This window comes from Macaca fascicularis, chromosome 18, assembly GCF_037993035.2.
Source record: "Macaca fascicularis isolate 582-1 chromosome 18, T2T-MFA8v1.1".
In the NCBI taxonomy this organism is placed as follows: domain Eukaryota; kingdom Metazoa; phylum Chordata; class Mammalia; order Primates; family Cercopithecidae; genus Macaca; species Macaca fascicularis.
The window spans coordinates 25,386,794-25,406,897 of record NC_088392.1 but is presented as its reverse complement, the minus strand read 5'-3'; the positions used below and the strand labels follow the sequence as shown (position 1 = coordinate 25,406,897).

Genomic DNA, 20,104 nt, shown 5'->3' with positions numbered 1-20,104 from the left:
TTCAAGACCAGCCTGGGCAACATGGTGAAACACCTTCTCTACAAAAAACACGAAAATTATCTGGGTGAGGCGCATGTGCCTGTGGTCCCAGCTCCCCAGGAGGCTGAGGCAAGAGGATCACTTGAGCCCAGGAAGTCGAGACTACAGTGAGTTGAGGTTGCATAACTGCCCTCCAGCCTGAGCAACAGAGTGACATGTGAGACTCAACCTCAAAAAAAAGAAGACTATAATGGGATACATTTTCTATTTTATACATAGTAGACTGCACCAATAGTAATCCTTTATGCCACAGGTGGGAGTGCAGATCAGTAAGAACCTTTAAAAAAACAACTGGACACCATCCTGTCATGCTGGACTTTCATATAACTCTACAAACCAACAATTCTACTCATAGACATCTACTCAGATAGGTTATCTACCATACAGAGAAAGTCTTACGCATGTGCATCAAGAGAAACACACAAGAAAGTTTGTAGTTCCAAAAAAGAGGAATCAACACAAAGGTTCATCAGCTGGAACATGCAGAAATAAAGTATAACCTGCAGAGAAAATGAACGTGCACCACATGCAACAACATGGACAATAACATACCAAGTGAAAAAGCAAGCAGCACAAAACAATCTATCAGTTTTGTAATCCTCCAAAACAAGCAAAACCAAACAACATACAGTATTGTTTAGGGATACATATGCCAGTCACAATACTACTTAAAAAAGGGCATAAGAATGTTTCTCTCTGGCAGGAAAGATAGGGGAAGGTGGACAGGGAACAAACTCATAGGCCAGCCAATGGATCTGACATTGTTCCAGTACTTATGTTGGGTAGTGGGTTCATAGGTGTTCACTCCATTATTAAGCTTCACAACTTATATTTGCTACACAGATTATTCTGTAGGCATCAAATATTGTAAGATAAAATACGTTTTCTAATATTTGCTTGGGGTTAAATTTTAAAGCACGCAGTAGCAGCCTGTGTAGAAAAAACTTAACAAAAGTCTTGCTAGGAAGGAAATTAAGAAAGAGACTATGGCCAGAGGGGAATGTGAATGAGAGGCAGAGGGTGGTTTTTTTGTTGTTGTTGTTGTTATTGTATGTTTTGTTTTTAATTATGAAATAATTCAAGCATAAAGAAAACACGCATCATAATTCAGCCTCCAACCCATCCTCAGCTCTGTCGACCTTAATGTTCTACCATACTTTTCAAAAAAAAAAAAAAAAGGCATTGTAGATACTGTTGAAACTCTCTGTGTCCCTCCCAAAAGAAAGGTAATTAATTATAGTTCATTTTGTTTTAACTAAGAGTTACTAAAGCATGCCTGGATGCTGAGAGGAACTCTCTAGGAGGCAGAAACAGGACCAAGCACTGCCCACTTCTCTCCACGCTATGCTACCAATTCACCTGCAGTGGGCACGTGCTTTCAGGAGTTTTTTGCTTGGTGTAGACAGTTCTATGCCCCTCTTGTTTCAGCACCCTTGTATGAAGGACACGAAGAGCTCTACGGTCATGGAACCAACTCTCACTAACTGACACAGATATCAGGATCCAACCCATGCCCACAGTATTACCCCCAAGGCTCTAACTAGCTGGTGTAACCAAAAATGGAAAGAAAAAAAAAAGTAGCATTTTGTTTTTCAACTTCAACAGAAAATAACAGTGAAAGAACGGTGATATTTTTCCTAAAATGGACTAACAAGTATCCTGATTTGGGAGGTGACTTCCAGTAGTAAACAATAAAATAGTTGAGAAAATGGAGTGAGGAGGAAGGGGAGAGAAAGATGTGGTCAACAGAAGAGAGCCAAACGGAATATTAGCCAGGATTTGTAAAAAGGGGAAGCTTCGGGCCGGGCGCGGTGGCTCAAGCCTGTAATCCCAGCACTTTGGGAGGCCAAGGCGGGCGGATCACAAGGTCAGGAGATCGAGACCACAGTGAAACCCCGTCTCTACTAAAAATACAAAAAATTAGCCGGGCGCGGTGGCAGGCGCCTGTAGTCCCAGCTACTCAGGAGGCTGAGGCAGGAGAATGGCGTGAACCCCGGAGGCGGAGCTTGCAGTGAGCTGAGATCGCGCCACTGCACTCCAGCCTGGGCAACAGCGTGAGACTCCGCCTCAAAAAAAAAAAAAAAAAAAAAAAAAAAAGGGGAAGCTTCATTTTATTCCTAATCAAGAGTTACCAGGTAATTTCCTCCCTGTGACAAAATGCAATCTAACAATAATGCTGCAATCCCAGACAGAGTATCACATAAATTAAACCACCCTCGTAATATCCATCAACAAAGACATTCACTAACTTCTGTGGCTGTGCTGACACCTGACCACAGGCAGGAGAAGTGAATTCAATTCAACAGGTCTAACAGAACCATCATAATGTTTACTGCTCATAAGAACATAAGCTATAAAAAACCTAAATAGGGCCAGGCACCGTGGCTCACGCCTGTAATCCCAGCATTTTGGGAGGCTGAGTTGGGTGGATCACCTGAGGTCGGGAGTTCGAGACCAGCCTGACCAACAAGGAGAAACCCCGTCTCTACTAAAACTACAAAATTAGCCAGGCGTGGTGGCACATGCCTGTAATTTCAGCTACTCGGGAGCCTGAGGCAGAAGAATCGCCTGAACTCAGGAGGCAGACTTTACGGTCAGCTGAGATCGCGCCATTGCACTCCAGCCCGGGCAACGAGAGTGAAACTCTGTCTCAAAAAAAAAAAAAAAAAAAAAAAGCCTAAATAGTACTGAAGTCCATTCAGTAAGACCCACTTCCACCCCTGTACCCTTGCAGAACTGCAAAATCAATCTAACACTTTTCTCAGAAAATAAAAGAGCACTTCTCTAGTTAGTGCTTGGTTGCTAAAAAGGTAGTGGCTATCACACAGTAGCTGAATTAGGTCTCACAATTACTGTCGGAATGTATAACGTATGGTAGATTTTCAAGTATTAGAAAGTTATAGGAAGTTTCACCAAAAACATAACAAAACAAAACAAAGCAAAAAAAAACACAAAACCAAGTAGCCACTATGAATGCTCCCCAATGACCTAAAAGTACAGATTTCAAATAAAGTCTACAGAGTTAATTCTCCAACTTCACCACTCACACTGTAGAACCAACAATCGTGTCTCTCACCTAAACTTCTGCAAAAACCTCACAACTGGTATAGACCACCCACACTGACTCCCCTTTGGGTCCATGTTCCAGACACAAATCTGATTAGCAGCACACTGTCAAGGCTCCCTGTGGCTCTCAGTCTTGCAGGATCTGACACCTACCAACCCCCACCAGCCGCAGCGGCTGGAATCAGGCCCTACCTGTCAGCCAAGGAAACTCCACCCACTTAACTCCCCCTCATCTAAAGACCACAGTTCACCTGGGCCGATCTCTGATCTCTGAGCCTTTCGTGACTACTCTGCTTGGTCAGATATTCCTATTGCAAACTCTTCTCAGGCCACACACCTTCAAATGTAGTATTTGACCTTCTTTGGCTGATTATCCATTAACATCTGTGTCCTCCATGTAGGCCACACCAGAAACATACCTGTCTTGCTCATCATTTTATTTAGAGCAGTCAGAGTATTACCTGACACGTGTAGATGCTAAATAATCATGTACTTAATTTTAAGAGAGTATTTTACTGTTGTCAATTTAAAACAAATATTAACATAATTCAAGTGTGGGGTAAAAAAGATAAGCATGTATATCTAGTGTCCTAGAAGTAAATGAGTACCATCTACACATCCAAAATTTTAATTTCTGCTCAAAAAGAATGAATGGAACATAACTCTCATTGCCTCCCAGACAACCTCTGATACGAAATTTCGGAGTACATTCCTAACACTACACTTCAAGGGCCAATTTCTACAAGCATTCGAATCCATTCTCCTTCCTTTATATTCACATAGAACATGGACACATATATACAGATTTTAGGATTTCTGTTTCAGTTAGAAATGTGAAGTTCGCACTTGGTTATATTTGAAAAGTGTCTTTGGAAAAAGTCTACTTGCATATTTCAACTTATTTAATTTAATTTAATTTTATTTTATTTTATTTTATTTTTGAGACAGAGTCTTGCTCTGTTGCCCATACTGGAGTGCAGTGGCGCAATTTCGGCTCACCACAAACTTCGCCTCCTGGGTTCAAGCCATTCTCCTGCCTCAGCCTCCCGACTAGCTGAGATTACAGGTGTCTACCACCACGCCCAGCTAATTTTTGTATTTTTAGTAGAGACGGGTTTTCTATTAAATAATGAAATCATGTTGGCCAGGCTGGTCTCAAACTCCTGACTTCAAATGATCCGCCTGCCTCGGCCTCCCAAAGTGCTGCGATTACAGGCATGAGCCACCCCGCCTGGCCAACATCATTTATTTTAAAAGTACCTTACTTGAATTATTGTAGAACTTTCATTTAACTGCAACATCATGTCCCAATGCCGAAGCTGAAATCTGTTTTTCTTTGTAGCACCATAATTTCTAGCACTGTAACTTGTATCTTGGCTCTCAAAAAAAAAACTTTTACTGATTGAGTGAATGAATGAACGAATGAATGTGCAAATAAGTAAATTAAAGGTAATAATTCCTAAAAATTCTATCGTTACTCCAGTGAAATACACTCACACTGAAAAAATAATAACATGGCATGCATTCATACGCTTTCAGTTTTCTGAAGCTTTCCACTTCCTTTAAACAATCAAGCCTCAAATAGTTATGGACTATCTCTCATCTTATTCAACTCTAGCAAAATTACTAAGGATTAAAGTGTAGAATTCCCTTACAAGTGGGACACTACAAATGTACACCCCATATAAAAGAGAAATCACTCCAAATGAGCCGGAAAAAGAATAATATGATGTTAATAAAATCACGGGAAAATTAGATGTCAGAAGAAAATTAATCTTGCAGTTAGAAGTAACTAGATTGAAGAATCACTGTGGCCATAAGAGAACAGAGAAGCATTCAATGGTTTGGGGCATCAGTGGACAATGATATCCAAGAGGGCACAGAACAAAGAAAAATTATTCAAACAAGCATTAAAACTGACATCGTTTTATCTCTTTTCAAACTTACAAACTGGGTTATGTATGAAATTGTATAGTCAACCTGGAAATATTATTACTACCTGCTTACCAAAGCTTTGAGTTTCAGGTTGCAGGGTTGCAAAATATTTCCAATATAAATCCCTTACTTTTTGAAAAGTGAAGACAAAGGTTGAGGAATTCATAGGTTCTTAACTGTAATCTTTTACACGAGTCTAGAATATCCTCTTTGTCATAAAAAAATTTTTTTTTACTCTATACCAAACACAGTTATTCATTAATAAATTCTTCCTAAGCCAATATCAACTACCATTTGAATTTTTGGCTTCACTATGGAAATTAGACACACATGCTACATTAAAATACTTGCAGGTCACAGAGAGAAAGACACTTTAATCTCAACAATATTTGGGGGAAGGGATGGTACACATATACACACACACGTATTTTTCTATTTGTGGTGTACTTCTGGTCAGTTTCATTCAAAGGTATACCTGGCCACTCCACAACGTTTTTACAAATATTACATCAGCTTTTGCTAAGATCACAATATCTCCAGAAAAGTTTTAAACACATTTCTCAATATATAATATGGCAACAATAACTATCACATTTCCCTTCCAGCTTTTGACCAAATAATGTGACACTGGTCATGGTGATGCCAGTGATGGTAATAAAAATTATAATGATGAATTTTTGCAATCGTAAAATGTTTTAAATACAGCAGTATTCCTTTTTTAAAAAATGTGAAAACCCCTCTTGAATTGTACTGGTGAGTTTCGATTTTGTTTAGTTTTAAGATGCAGGCTTTAAGATCCTACCACTTCCTCAATATGAAACAGCTACTTACCAGCAAACATTGCAAAAGAATCTAGATTTCCAGAATTTGGCTACATGAACAATTTTCTCCAAAGCAGCCTCATTTGGCTCAAGAAAGTTTCCATTGCTGAGTGACATAGTAGGAAGAATTTTGGGAACTGGGGACACAAAAACTTCGATTTCCACCCCGACACTACCATTAAAAACATATACTTTGGGATGGAACTGGATTATAATCTGTAACACCCCCCAATGAAATGCAAACTCAGTAAAGAAAATAAACAGCAACCAAGACAGGAGTTTTTGCCAGGAAATCATCCCATGTGTCTAGACCAGAGTTGACTCCACTGCAGAGCCGAGAAACTTCTCTCTGGGAGATCTCTTTAATGCACTCTTTCCAGTTTCTTTCATCTGTGCTTGGTTTGCAGTGATCCTGATATGCGTGCTCAGTCTCACTACCTACTTGTCAAAATTCTACCATTCCTTCAAGGATTAGAATTGAGTTTTCCTTGAACCCTTCGTTATTAATTTCGCCGTGAAAGAAGTAAGTTTTCATTTCTGTAAACTCCCACATGATTGTGTCTTCTCAATGCTAGATGTTAATTACATTCTTACTTTTCTATTTTCTCCTGTTAGAAGAAGCTTGTCCAACCCACAGCCTAACACAAATTCGTAAACTTTCTTAAAACGTGAGGGTTTTTTGCAAATTTTTTTTTTCAGCTCATCAACTATCATTAGTGTGTTTTTTGTGTGTCCCAAGACAATTCTTCTTCTTCCAATGGAGCCCAGGGAAGCCAAAAGATTGGACACTCCTGTGTTAGAGTATATGCCCTCTGAGAGAAGATCTCTTCCTTATTAAAGCCCTCTATGTCCTCTAATTGCTAACGTGGAGATATGAGCATAGCAGGTACTAAAAAATGTATTAGATGTATGTATTAGATGATCCATCAATCAGAATTAGACTAGATAGATAAAAAGCTGGCTAGCTAGACGCAAACAACATCCCATCTCCATTCCCAGCATATTAAAACCCGAGGGACAAACTGAAGCTATGCTACCAGTCTCCAGATAATAATATAAGTAAAGATACTTTTCTGACCATTCATTATCAATTTGTACTCATCTTAAGTGAATATAAAAGCAATTACTGACAAGGTATGCCAATGTGCATGTTTTTTATGGCTTGCTCTTTAGCATTTTACACCCTGTACGAAAACTGGATTGTCCAGAGTTTCAATAAGCTGCATAGATGCTAGGTCTTTTTGCACTTTACCAGTTCTGTAAAGACCCTGTACTTAAGTCTTCACATGGGAAATTTGAGATTAAAACCTTCCATTTGGATGCCTTGAAATTCAGCTAAGTACCCCCCAAAAGAATGTTTAAATGAATGGAAGATTAAAGCACAGCAGAACATTCTAAGGGGTATCCTGTAATGGGGCTTTGTCACCACCTTCTCTGTTTTTATTGAGCAAGTGGTCTTTTCCCAAGAAGCAGAAAGTTTATATGGCAACCAGCAGTCCAGTTTAACTATTTGAAGTTTAAAATGTCAGAGAAAAAAAGTTTGTAATGGAAATGCTGACAGGCCATGAAGTAAAGAGGCACCAGCAGGTGCTGCTGTAACCCAGGGTCATAATTCAATCAAGCTGGATTTTGACGTCATCTGTTACAGAAAAAAGCCAAATGGTTTATGAACAGCACCAGAACCCCCAAGATTAAATTACAGCCCTGATATTTAATCATGGGTCTTACTTTGTTATTTTTCATAACACAATACATTTTAACAGTTATTTGTCAACTGCCTTGGCCAAATTAGAACACGTGATGACAAGTGGGCTGGATGACAACTTCCATCTTTCACAATCTCAGTTTTTAATAATTTTTTTCAGAAATGGTAGATTATACACGTTTTCCCCTTCTTAAGAAATATACAGTTGGTACCATCGAATTGAGTCCAAGCCTTAATTAAAAGCAGTATGAGGTCTTTGACCAGAGGGTCAGGACATGTGTATTTGTGTCCTATTACAGCCAATAACCAACTGCATGATTTGGGCAAAAGACTTTTAACCCTCCCGAGCCTTTGCTACTTACCTAAAAAATAACAGAGCATCTCTAAAGTATCTTGTAAATGTAAATTTCCATAAAGTATTTACTTGAAACACAAAACTGTGTCATTACTTTGGGATTCCCTGAGGATTTGAATGCGAACTTTTTATAGCAGAAAAGTTGATGGATTTTGTATTTCAGCTAAAATTACTCGGATCAAAGAGGCATTCTAGCACAGGAGAATTTATAAACTAACATTTTTAGAGGCAATGTCAGCATCAGCAAGTGAACAGGTTCTTCAAAAAGTAACGTACAAATACGGCTGCACAAATACTGCCGCACGTGTGAAGGGGTGCTTGCAAAACAAATCAATAAAGGCACATCCAACAATGGATTGCAGTTAATAAACTACATATAGTAATTACCACCAATGCCAGTCTAGAAAGTCATTCATTAAATGTTAATTGTCACACAAAAGTACAAAAGCATCCATTTGAACAATCAATCGTGTGGCTGCACCTTTAAATAAAATACTTTCTTACAGCCCTGAAATTCATCCACGTAAACTGATTTTAAACACACCTGGGTATTTGATATGCTGATTAACTGGGCCCTTATTTATCTTTGAAATGAAAGTAAACATGACAACCTTTTCAACATTTTCACTATTCCTGAAAGTCTAATATAAATATATATATTTAACTATATATAACTTATAAAAAAGTGTTAATCTTCTCCAAAGATTATATTATTATTTCTCTTACATCTCTCTCCTAAGTATTAGGAGAGATATGGGTCAAAAGTATCCACATAAAACCCAGGCACACACCTTATTCCTAGTCAACTGGCTCACGAATGTACAAAATGGATAGCTCACATATAAGCTAATACACCTGGTGGTCAGTTGTGAAAATTTTATCCAGAGTAATAACACACCAGTAACAAAAATAACCTTTTAAAAAACCTATAACCTATTTTACATTTTCTAATACTTAGCACTATCTAATTAACTTGGAAGAACACCTGGCCATAAAAAATAGCTCATAAAATACAAAAAATAATAATAATAATAATAATAATAAAGAAAGGGCAGATTTTTCTGTTCCTACTTAGCTTCATTTTCATGCTATGTCTGTATAAAATCTGACTTATTCAACATACGTATAGATTCTAAAGATTTGGCCAAGAACATTTTGGTTTCAGACTTGTAAACTGAAGAACATTTCAAAACACACCATGTTCCTTATTAGGCAACTTAAGATCTGTTATCTTGGCTTATGGGAACAGATCTAAATAGCATCATAATACTAAACGTTGAAAATCACAGGCCTGGGGCCACCAGGACTCAACTCTATGACTTGGACGAGGTTGCAAACTTCCAATATAAAATGTAGTTTACCATTAGGAGTAAATGTTTGATCTTTAAAGCTTACAAAATTACTTTGTTTATCATAGCAGATGAAAGCAAAAAGGAATAATTTTAAGCTCAAAACAAAACTGTTTATATGACAGTCTTTACTGCTCCATGATTCTAAGCATTTAAGACAGATTCGAGCAATTAACAGCATAAACTTTCATTACATAGTTCTATTATATATGTTTATGTGACTTGGCTGTTCATCTGTTATTTAAGTGATTTCCTCATTACAATAGTAGGGTAAGGATAATTTGCTGATGCTGTCAAAAATGTTAAGCATTTCAGTTTCAACAGTTCTTGGATCCCCACGCTTGTTTAATGCATTTTATTTACTTAAGTCAGTGTCAAATAGAGTACTGCTTCTGCCTTCTGAATTTAGAAAATGTAACATTTTAAGCACATGTCTGGTAACAGATATACCGAATCTTCAAAACTGCTTATTTTAGTGATGCAGATAGAATTTAGGTTATTCTTCTTGAATATTAGGTTTCAAAGATCTAACAACAAATTGCAAAACTTTTTTATATTTAAAGACAAGAGATCCTTATTTTTTACATATTAATACATCAGGCTTGGTTACCTCAAATTCTGAATTGATTAGCTACATAAAAACATGTTTTCACTGGCATCCACGTAGACTATCAACTTACAATAGAATGAAAGCACAACTTTTTAAATATCTACTGTATTTTCTTGGTAAAACTAATAAAGATAGGAGAAAGACATATTTAGTCACATTGAAATCTGTCATAAATTAGAAGGGTAGCTTATTTGGATACAAAGGCAAGAAAAATAATGGGTATGGTTTACATCATTACATTAGGTATGTTTTTTAAAATGCTATCTACCCTACAGATCATGGATAATATTTCATGCCAAACCTCAGTATCACATTGTTTGCCTATATAATCTTGAAAAAATGAGCTGTCTGACGTGTGTGTGTGTGTGTGTGTGTGTGTGTGTGTGTGTGTGTGTGTGTGTCTGTGGGTAGAACTCAGGACTTTGAGCTAGACAAACCTGAGGTTAAAACCTAATTTCATTATTGGCTACCTTAAGATCAAGTTGTTTAACATCTGTCTCAGTTTCCTCAGCTATGAATACAGAATAGTAGTAATCCTTGGATCTCACTAGGTTCTTTTGAGGATTTAAAAAATACAACAGGTATAAGGTACACAGCACACCTCTCCAACACACTGAGAAGCACTATGACATGCTCACCCACACTATTATTTTACGCAACATCATGCAAAACAGTCACAGGGAAGACCAGGCAAAAGAGAATGATCAATAATCCAAAATTCAGCTCCAAACCTAAAAAAAGTTTTCAGAAAGCACATGCACATACAGAAGCATTTATATGCACAAATATCAGCACACTAATCCTCATGCCCCATTATGTAGTACAAATGACAGAAAGACAGCAGTGAGACCACGATTATTTCCAATAAAGGATTTGCAGGGCCATAGAGAATCAGCAAATAAAAACTTGTTTTTTAAAATAACAAATAAAAAAGCACAGTTTGGAACTCCTTATCTTGGGCCTCAAGTTTTCTTTGCCTGTAATAATGAAGGCACTGGGCAACATTTCTAACGGGTTTCTATGCCCAAAATTCTATGATTCTAACATAATGGGTTTAATGCCACTGTACTTCTTTTAACCTGTTAAATTACTCTGCCCTTTACAAAAAGCCACAGCTCCCTTATGAATTATACCATTTATGATCTTAAGGGTGTTTTCACTCACTTATATACACACACACAATATTAAGCAGCTCTCAACAAATACCTTTAAGGGGAAACCAATTTTTTTTTCATGCCATCACTATGAACTCAAAATTAATTCAGGATGTGACCATGTGAATTTTCTGTATCATACAAAACTACCCACCGGATTGATTTTTTTCCGCCTCAATGAATTCACTGAATTGGCACATCATTTTTGTGTCATGTGGATATAGGTTAGCTAACTTATGTAAATTTCAGGCAATACTTTCCTCTTCCAAAAATGACCCACTACAGAGATGTGGTGTGTTTTATAATGCTGCTCTGGTTCAAACACTCGTTCATTTGACAATCTTTTCACAATACCTGAACACTTCAGTAAAACTAAACAATTACAGGGGAAAAAGCTCAACTTTTAAACTAACGGAGAAAGATGTAGTATCTGTCATAGACCTGCAGTAAATACATGTAACAGATGTGACCAGGCCTGATCTAACAAGTTCTTTAGAATACATCATTTTAGTGGCCCAACTTTAAAATGACTTTTTCAAAAGATGCCAAAGCTAGTATGTTTATCTTTTCCTCACAGGAGTCAAAGGTAACCAAATAAACTGCCCTTCTGCTATATCAGAAAATTAAGCCCATACTCATCAATAACTTATAGACTGTTTACATGATTTTCTTTTTTTGGTAACTTAGGCATCCTACTTTTCAATGAGAATAACTTTCCAATCATCCAGGCACGTGGATGCTTTTAGTTTGTTTTAAGATCAATGATATAACGGATATTAAATCCCTTTGTTTAAGTTACCATATAGGTTACAACTATTTCTTAAAAATAATTCCAGAGCCCACCAATTTTCCCTGTTAAGGTCATCGAAGCTCTGAACCATCATGGCTGAATTGTTTTAGTGCTTTCTGCTGAACACCTGCAAACATCAAACAAAAACTGCTAGTCCTTTCCTGGGTTGACAAAAGCCTTTCATGTGAAAAATGCTCCCTGGGAATGTCAGGCTGTAGCTCAGGTTACATTCCATTCTCCCTAGCAGCCTCACCATTTCTTAAGGTGGTAGGAAAAACCATGTTTGTGAAATGAAAGATTAAAGGGAATATGGCCACACTTTATTTTTATTCTCACATTGCAAATCACTATGGAGCATCCTGTATTAATGGAATCAAAAGCTATTGGGAACTCTAAGCATGAATCATTGCCATGCCTCACTTTGAAAAACTATAGCTGATTTTTCAAATAGGAACAGTTTACTTATACTTGAGATCTTTTTTTTTCCTAAATCCAAGTTTCAAAGCAACCCATGAAAGGGACATCTGAGTCCACTCAAGACAATGGATATTAACTTGAAGTAAATTCAGAAAATTATTTCTCTCTCCAAAGTTTCCTAGTTGATCCTACCAATTAAAGGGCAAAATGCAGTTTTCATGATTTTTAAAATGTGTTATGCTTTTAAAAAAGATTTAACTCTTTTAAGTGGAAATACAACCTGTTTTCTTAACTAATAGCCCTGTGTTCAAATATATCTTGATAGAAGAAAACTGAACACTCCAATCTGTACCTTATATATTATAATCACCATCATACTACATGAAATTAATACCCTGCATTCTCAATCAGACAGCCAGAATAAAAGACCACTACATTTTTTACCCTTACAAGTAAACATTTGGTACTGAAAACACCACTTCTGGTACAATGTAACTTCAAGTTCCACACCTTCAAAATAATCACTGTGTATGCATTAGAAGTAGTGTAACATAACTTACTAAAAGTGAAGTCCCTCTCCAGGTTTGCATGCATGAACCTCTGTGTGTGTGTGTGTGTGTGTGTGTGTGTGTGTGTGTGTGTGTGTGTGTGAGAGAGAGAGAGACTGTCTTAAGAACTGTATAAGTGTTGATACATGATCACTTACCAAAATGCATTAATACATATTCAACTTATGGAGCCTGTACTCTCTATAAACATTTAAACATCACAACAAGAACTTTATTTAAATGTGAACATAGAAAATGGATCAGACATACAGTTGTCTTTTTAAATGTAACACAATCTCGTATTTCTAAACACCTTACTTTATTAAATGATCTCTAAAGTAACATACTTATTATAAATGTATGTTTTCACAACACTGCAAACTAGTTTTTTAGCACTGACTTTAAAAGTAGCCTATCTCTGTGCCTGACATAAGCTACTTTTAGATTTAAACTGAATACACGTTTTTAAGTTAAGACATAAAAAAAATACTGTCAAAGATAGTTACAGTTTTGATGTTGTCTAACATGAAAAATTAATTTGCCCACAAAAGATACTTGTCCTTACCTTTACGTCAAACATGCATATTCATATTTTCCATCTTAAAAGTTGCATAGAGGATACCACACAGAAATTTAAAGATATAACACTAATATAAAAACTGTCCCAAGTCCCTAAGTGGAAAACATAACAAGCTCCAGGATAGTAAAACACAAACATATTGTCTGTCAATGGTCCTTTTAATCAATGTGTATCAAAAAACTAAAATAAAAATACAACAGGCATCTCACATTTTTTAAAACAAGTTACAGAGACACAAATTCCCTAAACTTAGGTGGGCAACAGAAGGGGAAGGAACTTATTTGGAAAGGAACAACTTTTAAAAGCCATTAGTTTTATAAAAATATAACAATTACACAAATCACATAAGTGACCAAACTTCTTTCGTTGCTATAGCACCAAACGAATATTAAGAGATGTTAAATTATATTCATAGTTGACAGACAATTCCACTGGCATCTCACAGCTAAAAGACGTCAACATTTACCAGTCTGACTTAAGAACAGTACTCGGCCTAATGTACTGTTACATACCATTGCCAAAACTCCTAAAATACTACAGCTGTTTAACAAGCATAAATGGATTTAAGCCTCGGACTTAAAGGACAGCAGGCAACGATGTATAACTTTTTCTTATTTGAAATTCATTGGATTAAAAAAAATACATTTTAAATGTATATTTTCACTCTGCACTTTTAATAAGAGATATTCAAATAGCCCTGTAATAAACCCCTCCTTAGATGCCAGATAATCACTGTGCACACAGATTCCTTTGTGAATAGTGCTAGCGTCTTTTTTAAGCATCACCCAAAGATCTTTCATTTATAAAACGTAAAAGTCCTTCCAGATTTGCAACTTTAAATACAGTAAAAATTCATTGCACAAGCAAATCATTAGGGAAAAGAAACAGCTAAAGTATCAATAAGGGCATCTTAAATATAAATGAATTCATATTTAGCCTCTAAGATTAGCAAGAGGCTATTTACAGCTATGGTTTACTACATAGCATTCATTTGCAGAATTAAGTGTTCATTTCTTTAAAAGGGTTAATTGTATACAGTACCTAATAAATGATATTATTTACAAGGGATTTTCCCATTTTATGAATGTTAGAGATTTTTTCCCCTTATTTTCAAATAGGAAACATTAATTTATTCCCCATGTTAACACTGGTCTTATCTTTATGTGTTTGATTACAACTGTATTAGAAAATTGCTTTTAAATTAAGTGATGGAATTTTGAAAGAGTTTCCTTGACTTAAAAAAAAAGACCTAATTTTAATTGCACAAGATAACATTTTGTGTAAGATATACCACTGATGGGTAATGCAATAACCATATCATTATAGGCTAAAATTCAGTGACTTTTTCAGAACACTTCAACAGAGCCAAAAACATATAATTGAGTAAATAAACAGCCAAAAACATTTAACTTCACACTAAGAAAAGAATTTACATACTTGAGCCAGTAAAATGTCCACTTGCCAAAGAAGTTGGTCCATTTTTCCCACTGCTTACAGGAGGTGAAAACATCTAAAAGAAACAAAGAAATATTACAGTTGAAAATAAGACATTTGTGCCTTCAGAGCTCCTCAAAGATCTTTCATACTGTTACCAAACAGCTTAGAGTTTATGCTAAGGGTTTATTTAGTAAAATACATCACCATCCAACTTAAAACTAAAAGAGAAACAACATTCCAAATCCCACCCCCAGCCCCCATTATCACTCTGTTCTTTCTTTTTCCTCAGGTTCATTAGATGGCCAAGCAGAACTACTACATTTGGAACAAACAGAGTCCCCATAATGCTATCAAGATTCAGGTTGGAGGCCAGCAGCCTCTCTAGAAAAATACTAGTTTCACGAAGAAGAAGAAAAAAGTTGTTTGTTTTATATTGGAAACCTTGGCCATAAACGTGGCAATGTCCATTTCCATCTCGTATAGGATTTGCCTGTCATACGTGAACCCAAATAAAAATAAAAGTGCCACCTGCACTAAATTCTCATTTCGTCTCTAACAGGAGAGCAATTGGAAGCAAAACTCTCTCTCTCTCTCTCACTCTCACTCTCTCTTTCACTCCCTCTCTCTCCAGCATTTATTTCGACCCTAATTGGTTTCCCTCTTCTTCGACGTATCTAGTGGATAATGCACACCTTCCCTGAGTCAGAGCCTGCAAAAAGCAAAGGAACGAATGGAGAAAGTGCAACAAGCAGAAAGGGGGCTGCAAAGCTGCCTGCCTAGGGCTACGTTTCCTGGCAAAACTTCCGAAAGCCATTTCTCCAAAAGAAGGTCTAGAAGAGGAGGAGGAGGAGGAGAAGGAGGAGGAGGAGGAGCAGCAGCAGCAGCAGCAGCAGCAGCAGCAGCAGCAGGAAAGAGCCCCACTTGGAAGGCGGTTTGGATTTTATTTGTGTGTTTTGTGGATTCTTTTTATTTTGCTTTACAAATGCATCTTACACCAAACTCATCTGGCATTAAAAATGAATTCATTCTCCTGACATGTCTGGGACTTGGTTTAGGAAAGGGAAGCAGAGGGATGGAGAAGGACCAAGTACAGCCGTAAAACTCCACAAGTGTGTTAAGTTCCGCTTTGTGCTGATGCCACGACTACGAAATTTACCAAAACAGTCCAAAAGGTTCTAAAGAACGTATGCTCAGCATATCCACACTAGTTTTAAGAATTCTAGGAAAAGATGTAACTAGGAGGTAAGATGTAACTAACAGGTCCTACTAATCCAAAGCATCATCAGCTTAAAACTTTAAAGAGACAACTGGGTCTCCTATTTTCTATTTGCCATTTCCAAAAACAATAAATAAAAGGAAGAATAGTGTGCAAAGTATAAGTAGTCTCAATGTTCAGACATGGCCAACTTTTAGGGGTGGTTTACAGTTTTAGGGGTGTCTATTTTTGCTTTCCACTGGGGTGAGATTCCATTATTTGGGGTAATCAGTGGGTCGGGAATTGAAGGCCGGTAATAAAACTCAAAAAAACAAAAAGCCTGAATCTTCCATCACACCCCAAAATTATAGTTAAAAACTTGTCAAAAAGACCTTCATATTTACCAAGGATTCAGCCAATTAAAAATTATTACTGTCCTTTGGATTCCTACTGGTTTCTAGCTGAAGTGTTTGGGTTTTTGTTTTGTTTTTTTCACAGCTGTTGTTAGTTTCCACCGTTCTTTCTTACCGCACTGAAATCCAGTAAATCACTCAGCTCTTTGTCCGTCCCTAAGGCAGCCATTCGCTGTTGGTGATGCATTTTAGCAAAATCACACAAACCTAGAAACATGGAAATAACCGCAATCAGAAAATCCAGTCCCAATCCTTGGAGAAAACACAATCGGATTTTTGGAGACTGGGGGGTTGGGGGTAGGGACGTGGGGGCGGGTGGGATTAAGGTGGAAAGGAGGAAGGGATGGGAGACTTGTTGTTGGGTTGGGTTTGGTTTTGTTTTTTTAAGATGGAATAGGCAGCAATAGCAAAAAAAAAAAAAAAAAAAAAAAAAAAAAAGCGATATTGTATTTCCAAAGAGACGATCAAACTGGTAACATCCACTGTAAAACCAAATCCGGGAAAGAGAAAAAAAAAAAAAAAAAAAAAAGCCGCTCTTCAGCGCATCATTTTATGCAACAGGAGGTAGAGCGAGAAATGAATGGATCACAGAGAAAAGAGAAACTACTGAGAACGATCCGGTCTCAACTTTCCCCCCACCCTGCACCCCACCCCCCTCGCACACTCACACTCGCACACGCACACGCACACACACTCGCACACACCACTCCCCTCCGCTTTTCAAAGTAGCTATCAAGAAATTAAAGATGAGCGTCTCTGGAGTGAAAACACGTCCAAAGGGGGAGGGGTGGGGTGACAGGGTTGGGGGGAGTGGAGTGGAGGGTCGGGTCCTGTAATTGTCCAGCACCCTAATTTGTGAAAGAAAGGGGTTATAAAAATTAAAGTCAGGCCCCTGGCAAAGTCCTCGGTCCCTCCGAGGGGGCATCGCGGGGAGGGGCGGGGGGGCTGGCGGCGAGGGGGAGGGAAGCGGCGGGAGGGGAAGGGGTGTCTCTTCTGGGAGCGCCGGGCGCCGGGAGCCCGCGGCGCGGGAGGCGCGGAGCCGCGTGCGGGGCCGCCGAGCCCGAGCCCCGCGCCGCCGGGCGCCTCCGCCCCGCCGAGCCCCGCCGGCGCCGGTACCTACCGCCCGCGCGCGAGAAGGGGCTCTCCGTGCACCGCCGGCGCCGAGGCGGCGTTCATGTCTAACCGCCGCCGCCACCGCCGCCGCCTGCTCCTGCGCCCGCTCCCGCGCCTGCTGCCTCCCCGCCGCCGCCGCCGCCGCCGCCGCCACTACAGATCCGCAGACACACAGCCAAGATCCCTGACTCTTAACACCAACTCTCTTCTCCGGGGAGGGGAGGGGACGGAGGGAAGGGGGGAGGGGGAAACACGCCGAGGCGCACGGAATTGCAAGTTCAGCAAAGAAATGGGTGGGGGGGCTCCGGCGGGGAGACGCGACTTGCTCCGGGTCGGGCAGGCTAGGATGCATCCCCCTCGCACCCACCCCAAGGGAAAAAAAAAAAAAAAATCTCAACACCTCCCCCGCCTCGCCAAAAAATACAAACGAAAATTCATCGAGCACCTCATTTTTCCTCAGATCGTCAGTTACAATCTGAAGCCTGAACAGTTCAGTTTTTGCCCGTTGCATCCCTCGGAGGCACTTTGAAATTTATTCGAGTTTACATCCCTTCACTTCTTTCTTTCTCTTACTCTCGTTCCCTCTCACTCACACATCCACACACGGCAAAGCAAGTTTATACTAGGCTGCAAATACACGTGATGCAAAAAGACTTTGCCAAGAGGAACAATATTTTTCTTTTTCGTCTATAAATCAAGCCACATTTTCCTGGGGAGATTTTCGTTTCGGTAGTTTTGCGTTGGGGGCGAAATCTGAATTGCACACTTTCTTTCCCCTCCCTTTTAAGTCACAGAATAGTATAACTGCAAACTTCGGGGGAAAAAAAAAAAAGGACAATTTTTGGGGGTGGATGTTGTTTTGTTTTTGCACTTGAGTTCCTAGGCACGCTAAGTCCCTGTTCGCCAACACTGTAAGTTTTTAATTCAACATTTACCATTATAGGCCCTTCATGCTCTTAAAACATACTTTTTCACATCACTTTTTAGGATAAAATTTAAGCTTCATAATTCTATCGTTTTGTAATAACAAGCGTGCTTTATCCGGTATATGCAACATACGCTATTTTAACGTGTGTTTGGAAAAAAAAAAAAAAAAACACATTCTACAAACCCTGGTATTGCTAGATGTGCGAGTACATACACAAAATGCATGCACACACTTTTTCCCATTGGCAATTATTTAATAGGTTGTCCCTTTTGTTTTAATAAAACATCGGGATCGACATTTTAAAAATTAAATTCAATTACAAACAGTTTACTCTGACGGCAAATTGAAACGTTACCTTAAATGGCCACAAATATTCTCACAATATTCCAAGGAAAGAGACTTTAAAAAGATAGACAAAAATCTTCTGCAAGTACTTAGTATCTCACATGTGTATCCCCAAAAAGTATTTTAACTGGTACTCAGTCCTGCTCCAGGGATATCCACAGATTACAAGATTATGCACCTGGCTCTGGTTTTTGCATTTTCCACCATAAAACTGCAACAAAATTCCCTCCCCCAAAAAAGAAATCATTAAAAAAAAAATCCAACAACTTTTTCTTATTGTTTATAAAAAACAAAAATCAACACAGGATAGTTATAATTTTTCCTCAAACAAATCTTGTTGGTGATTTTTTTTCTTCTTCTCTCAAGTATTAAACTTGTTCCAAGTTTAGAGGTGTCTCATCATCATCATCCTCCTCCTCATCATCATCACCATGGACTCCCCCGTGGAGTCACATTGATAATAATAGGTTTCCCTGAAAGATACATTGTAATCCATTCACATCCGGGAACTGCGGGCTTATAAAGAGAAGGAGCTGCGGCCGCGGCTGCTCCTCCAGACAATGACTGGGAAGGGGCGGGGCGGGAGCGGGCGACCATAGAGTGGTAAACAGAGCTCCTAGAAAGGCGTCCAAGATGGCGGTGCGCGTCGACCACGCCTCCTCCAGGAGCGGAGGCGGGTGGCTGTCCTCGGGTGGGCGTCGCGCGTGGGGCGGCACTGCGGGAGTTCCCGAGGCCGAGGTCGTTCGCAGGCCCCATTTCCCTGCGCTCTTATTCGTGTTGCCGCTTCTTGGCCGTCCTTGCTCTTTAACACAAAAGTGTAGTTTCGGCATAAATTTACAAATTAAACTCCACAGACTTCTGCAGGGAAGTGAGATCCCCCCAGGTCTCCCTGAGGAAGGCTCGGGAAGGACTGGGCCGACCTTCCTCACAGCAAGCCCTACCCCGGATTCTCTCACTTTGTGGAGCCGGATTTCTCAGGGAGCCTTGGGTGGTATGGGAAAAGGCCTCTGAGCCAAGTTGGTCCTAGGCTGAAAGAGGGATGAACTCCCCCACCCTATCTTCTTACAGGTCCATGGAATTGTGAGGACTTTCTAAGTCCAGAAAGTCTTCACTTGGAGAAGACTTTCATCTGTTGCTTTGTAGACTCAAATGTAGTTTGTACCATTAGCCACGACTGGCTCAACTAACTGCTTGTGGCCAAGCAGTTACCTTCTCTAGCCAGTTTTCTGGTCTGTGAAAAGCACATAATGCCCACTTTATGAATTTTGTAGTGGATACCGATAAAGATGAAGCCACCGTGAAAG

General features: G+C 39.0%; 1 protein-coding gene across 30 annotated transcripts in view; it reads right to left on the bottom strand.

Moving 5' to 3' along the window:
• TCF4 (transcription factor 4) overlaps positions 1 to 19,294 on the bottom strand; it is a 364,163-nt gene extending 344,869 nt beyond the window's left edge. For 6 of the 30 annotated variants that reach the window (XM_045378290.3, XM_045378292.3, XM_045378291.3 and 3 more), the window contains exons 1-2: positions 17,535 to 17,692; positions 14,807 to 14,879 (exon numbers count right to left, since the gene is read on the bottom strand). In XM_045378290.3, coding sequence (XP_045234225.1) covers positions 14,807 to 14,879 — 73 coding nt within the window. In that variant the 5' untranslated portion in view covers positions 17,535 to 17,692. Of the gene's footprint in view, positions 1 to 14,806; positions 14,880 to 15,334; positions 15,724 to 16,529; positions 16,622 to 17,534; positions 17,693 to 17,972; positions 18,121 to 18,810 lie in introns of those variants that run through there. The other 24 variants (XM_045378294.3, XM_065533763.2, XM_065533762.2 and 21 more) reach the window with 7 other exon arrangements.
• Between the last annotated feature and the right edge of the window lie 810 nt (positions 19,295 to 20,104).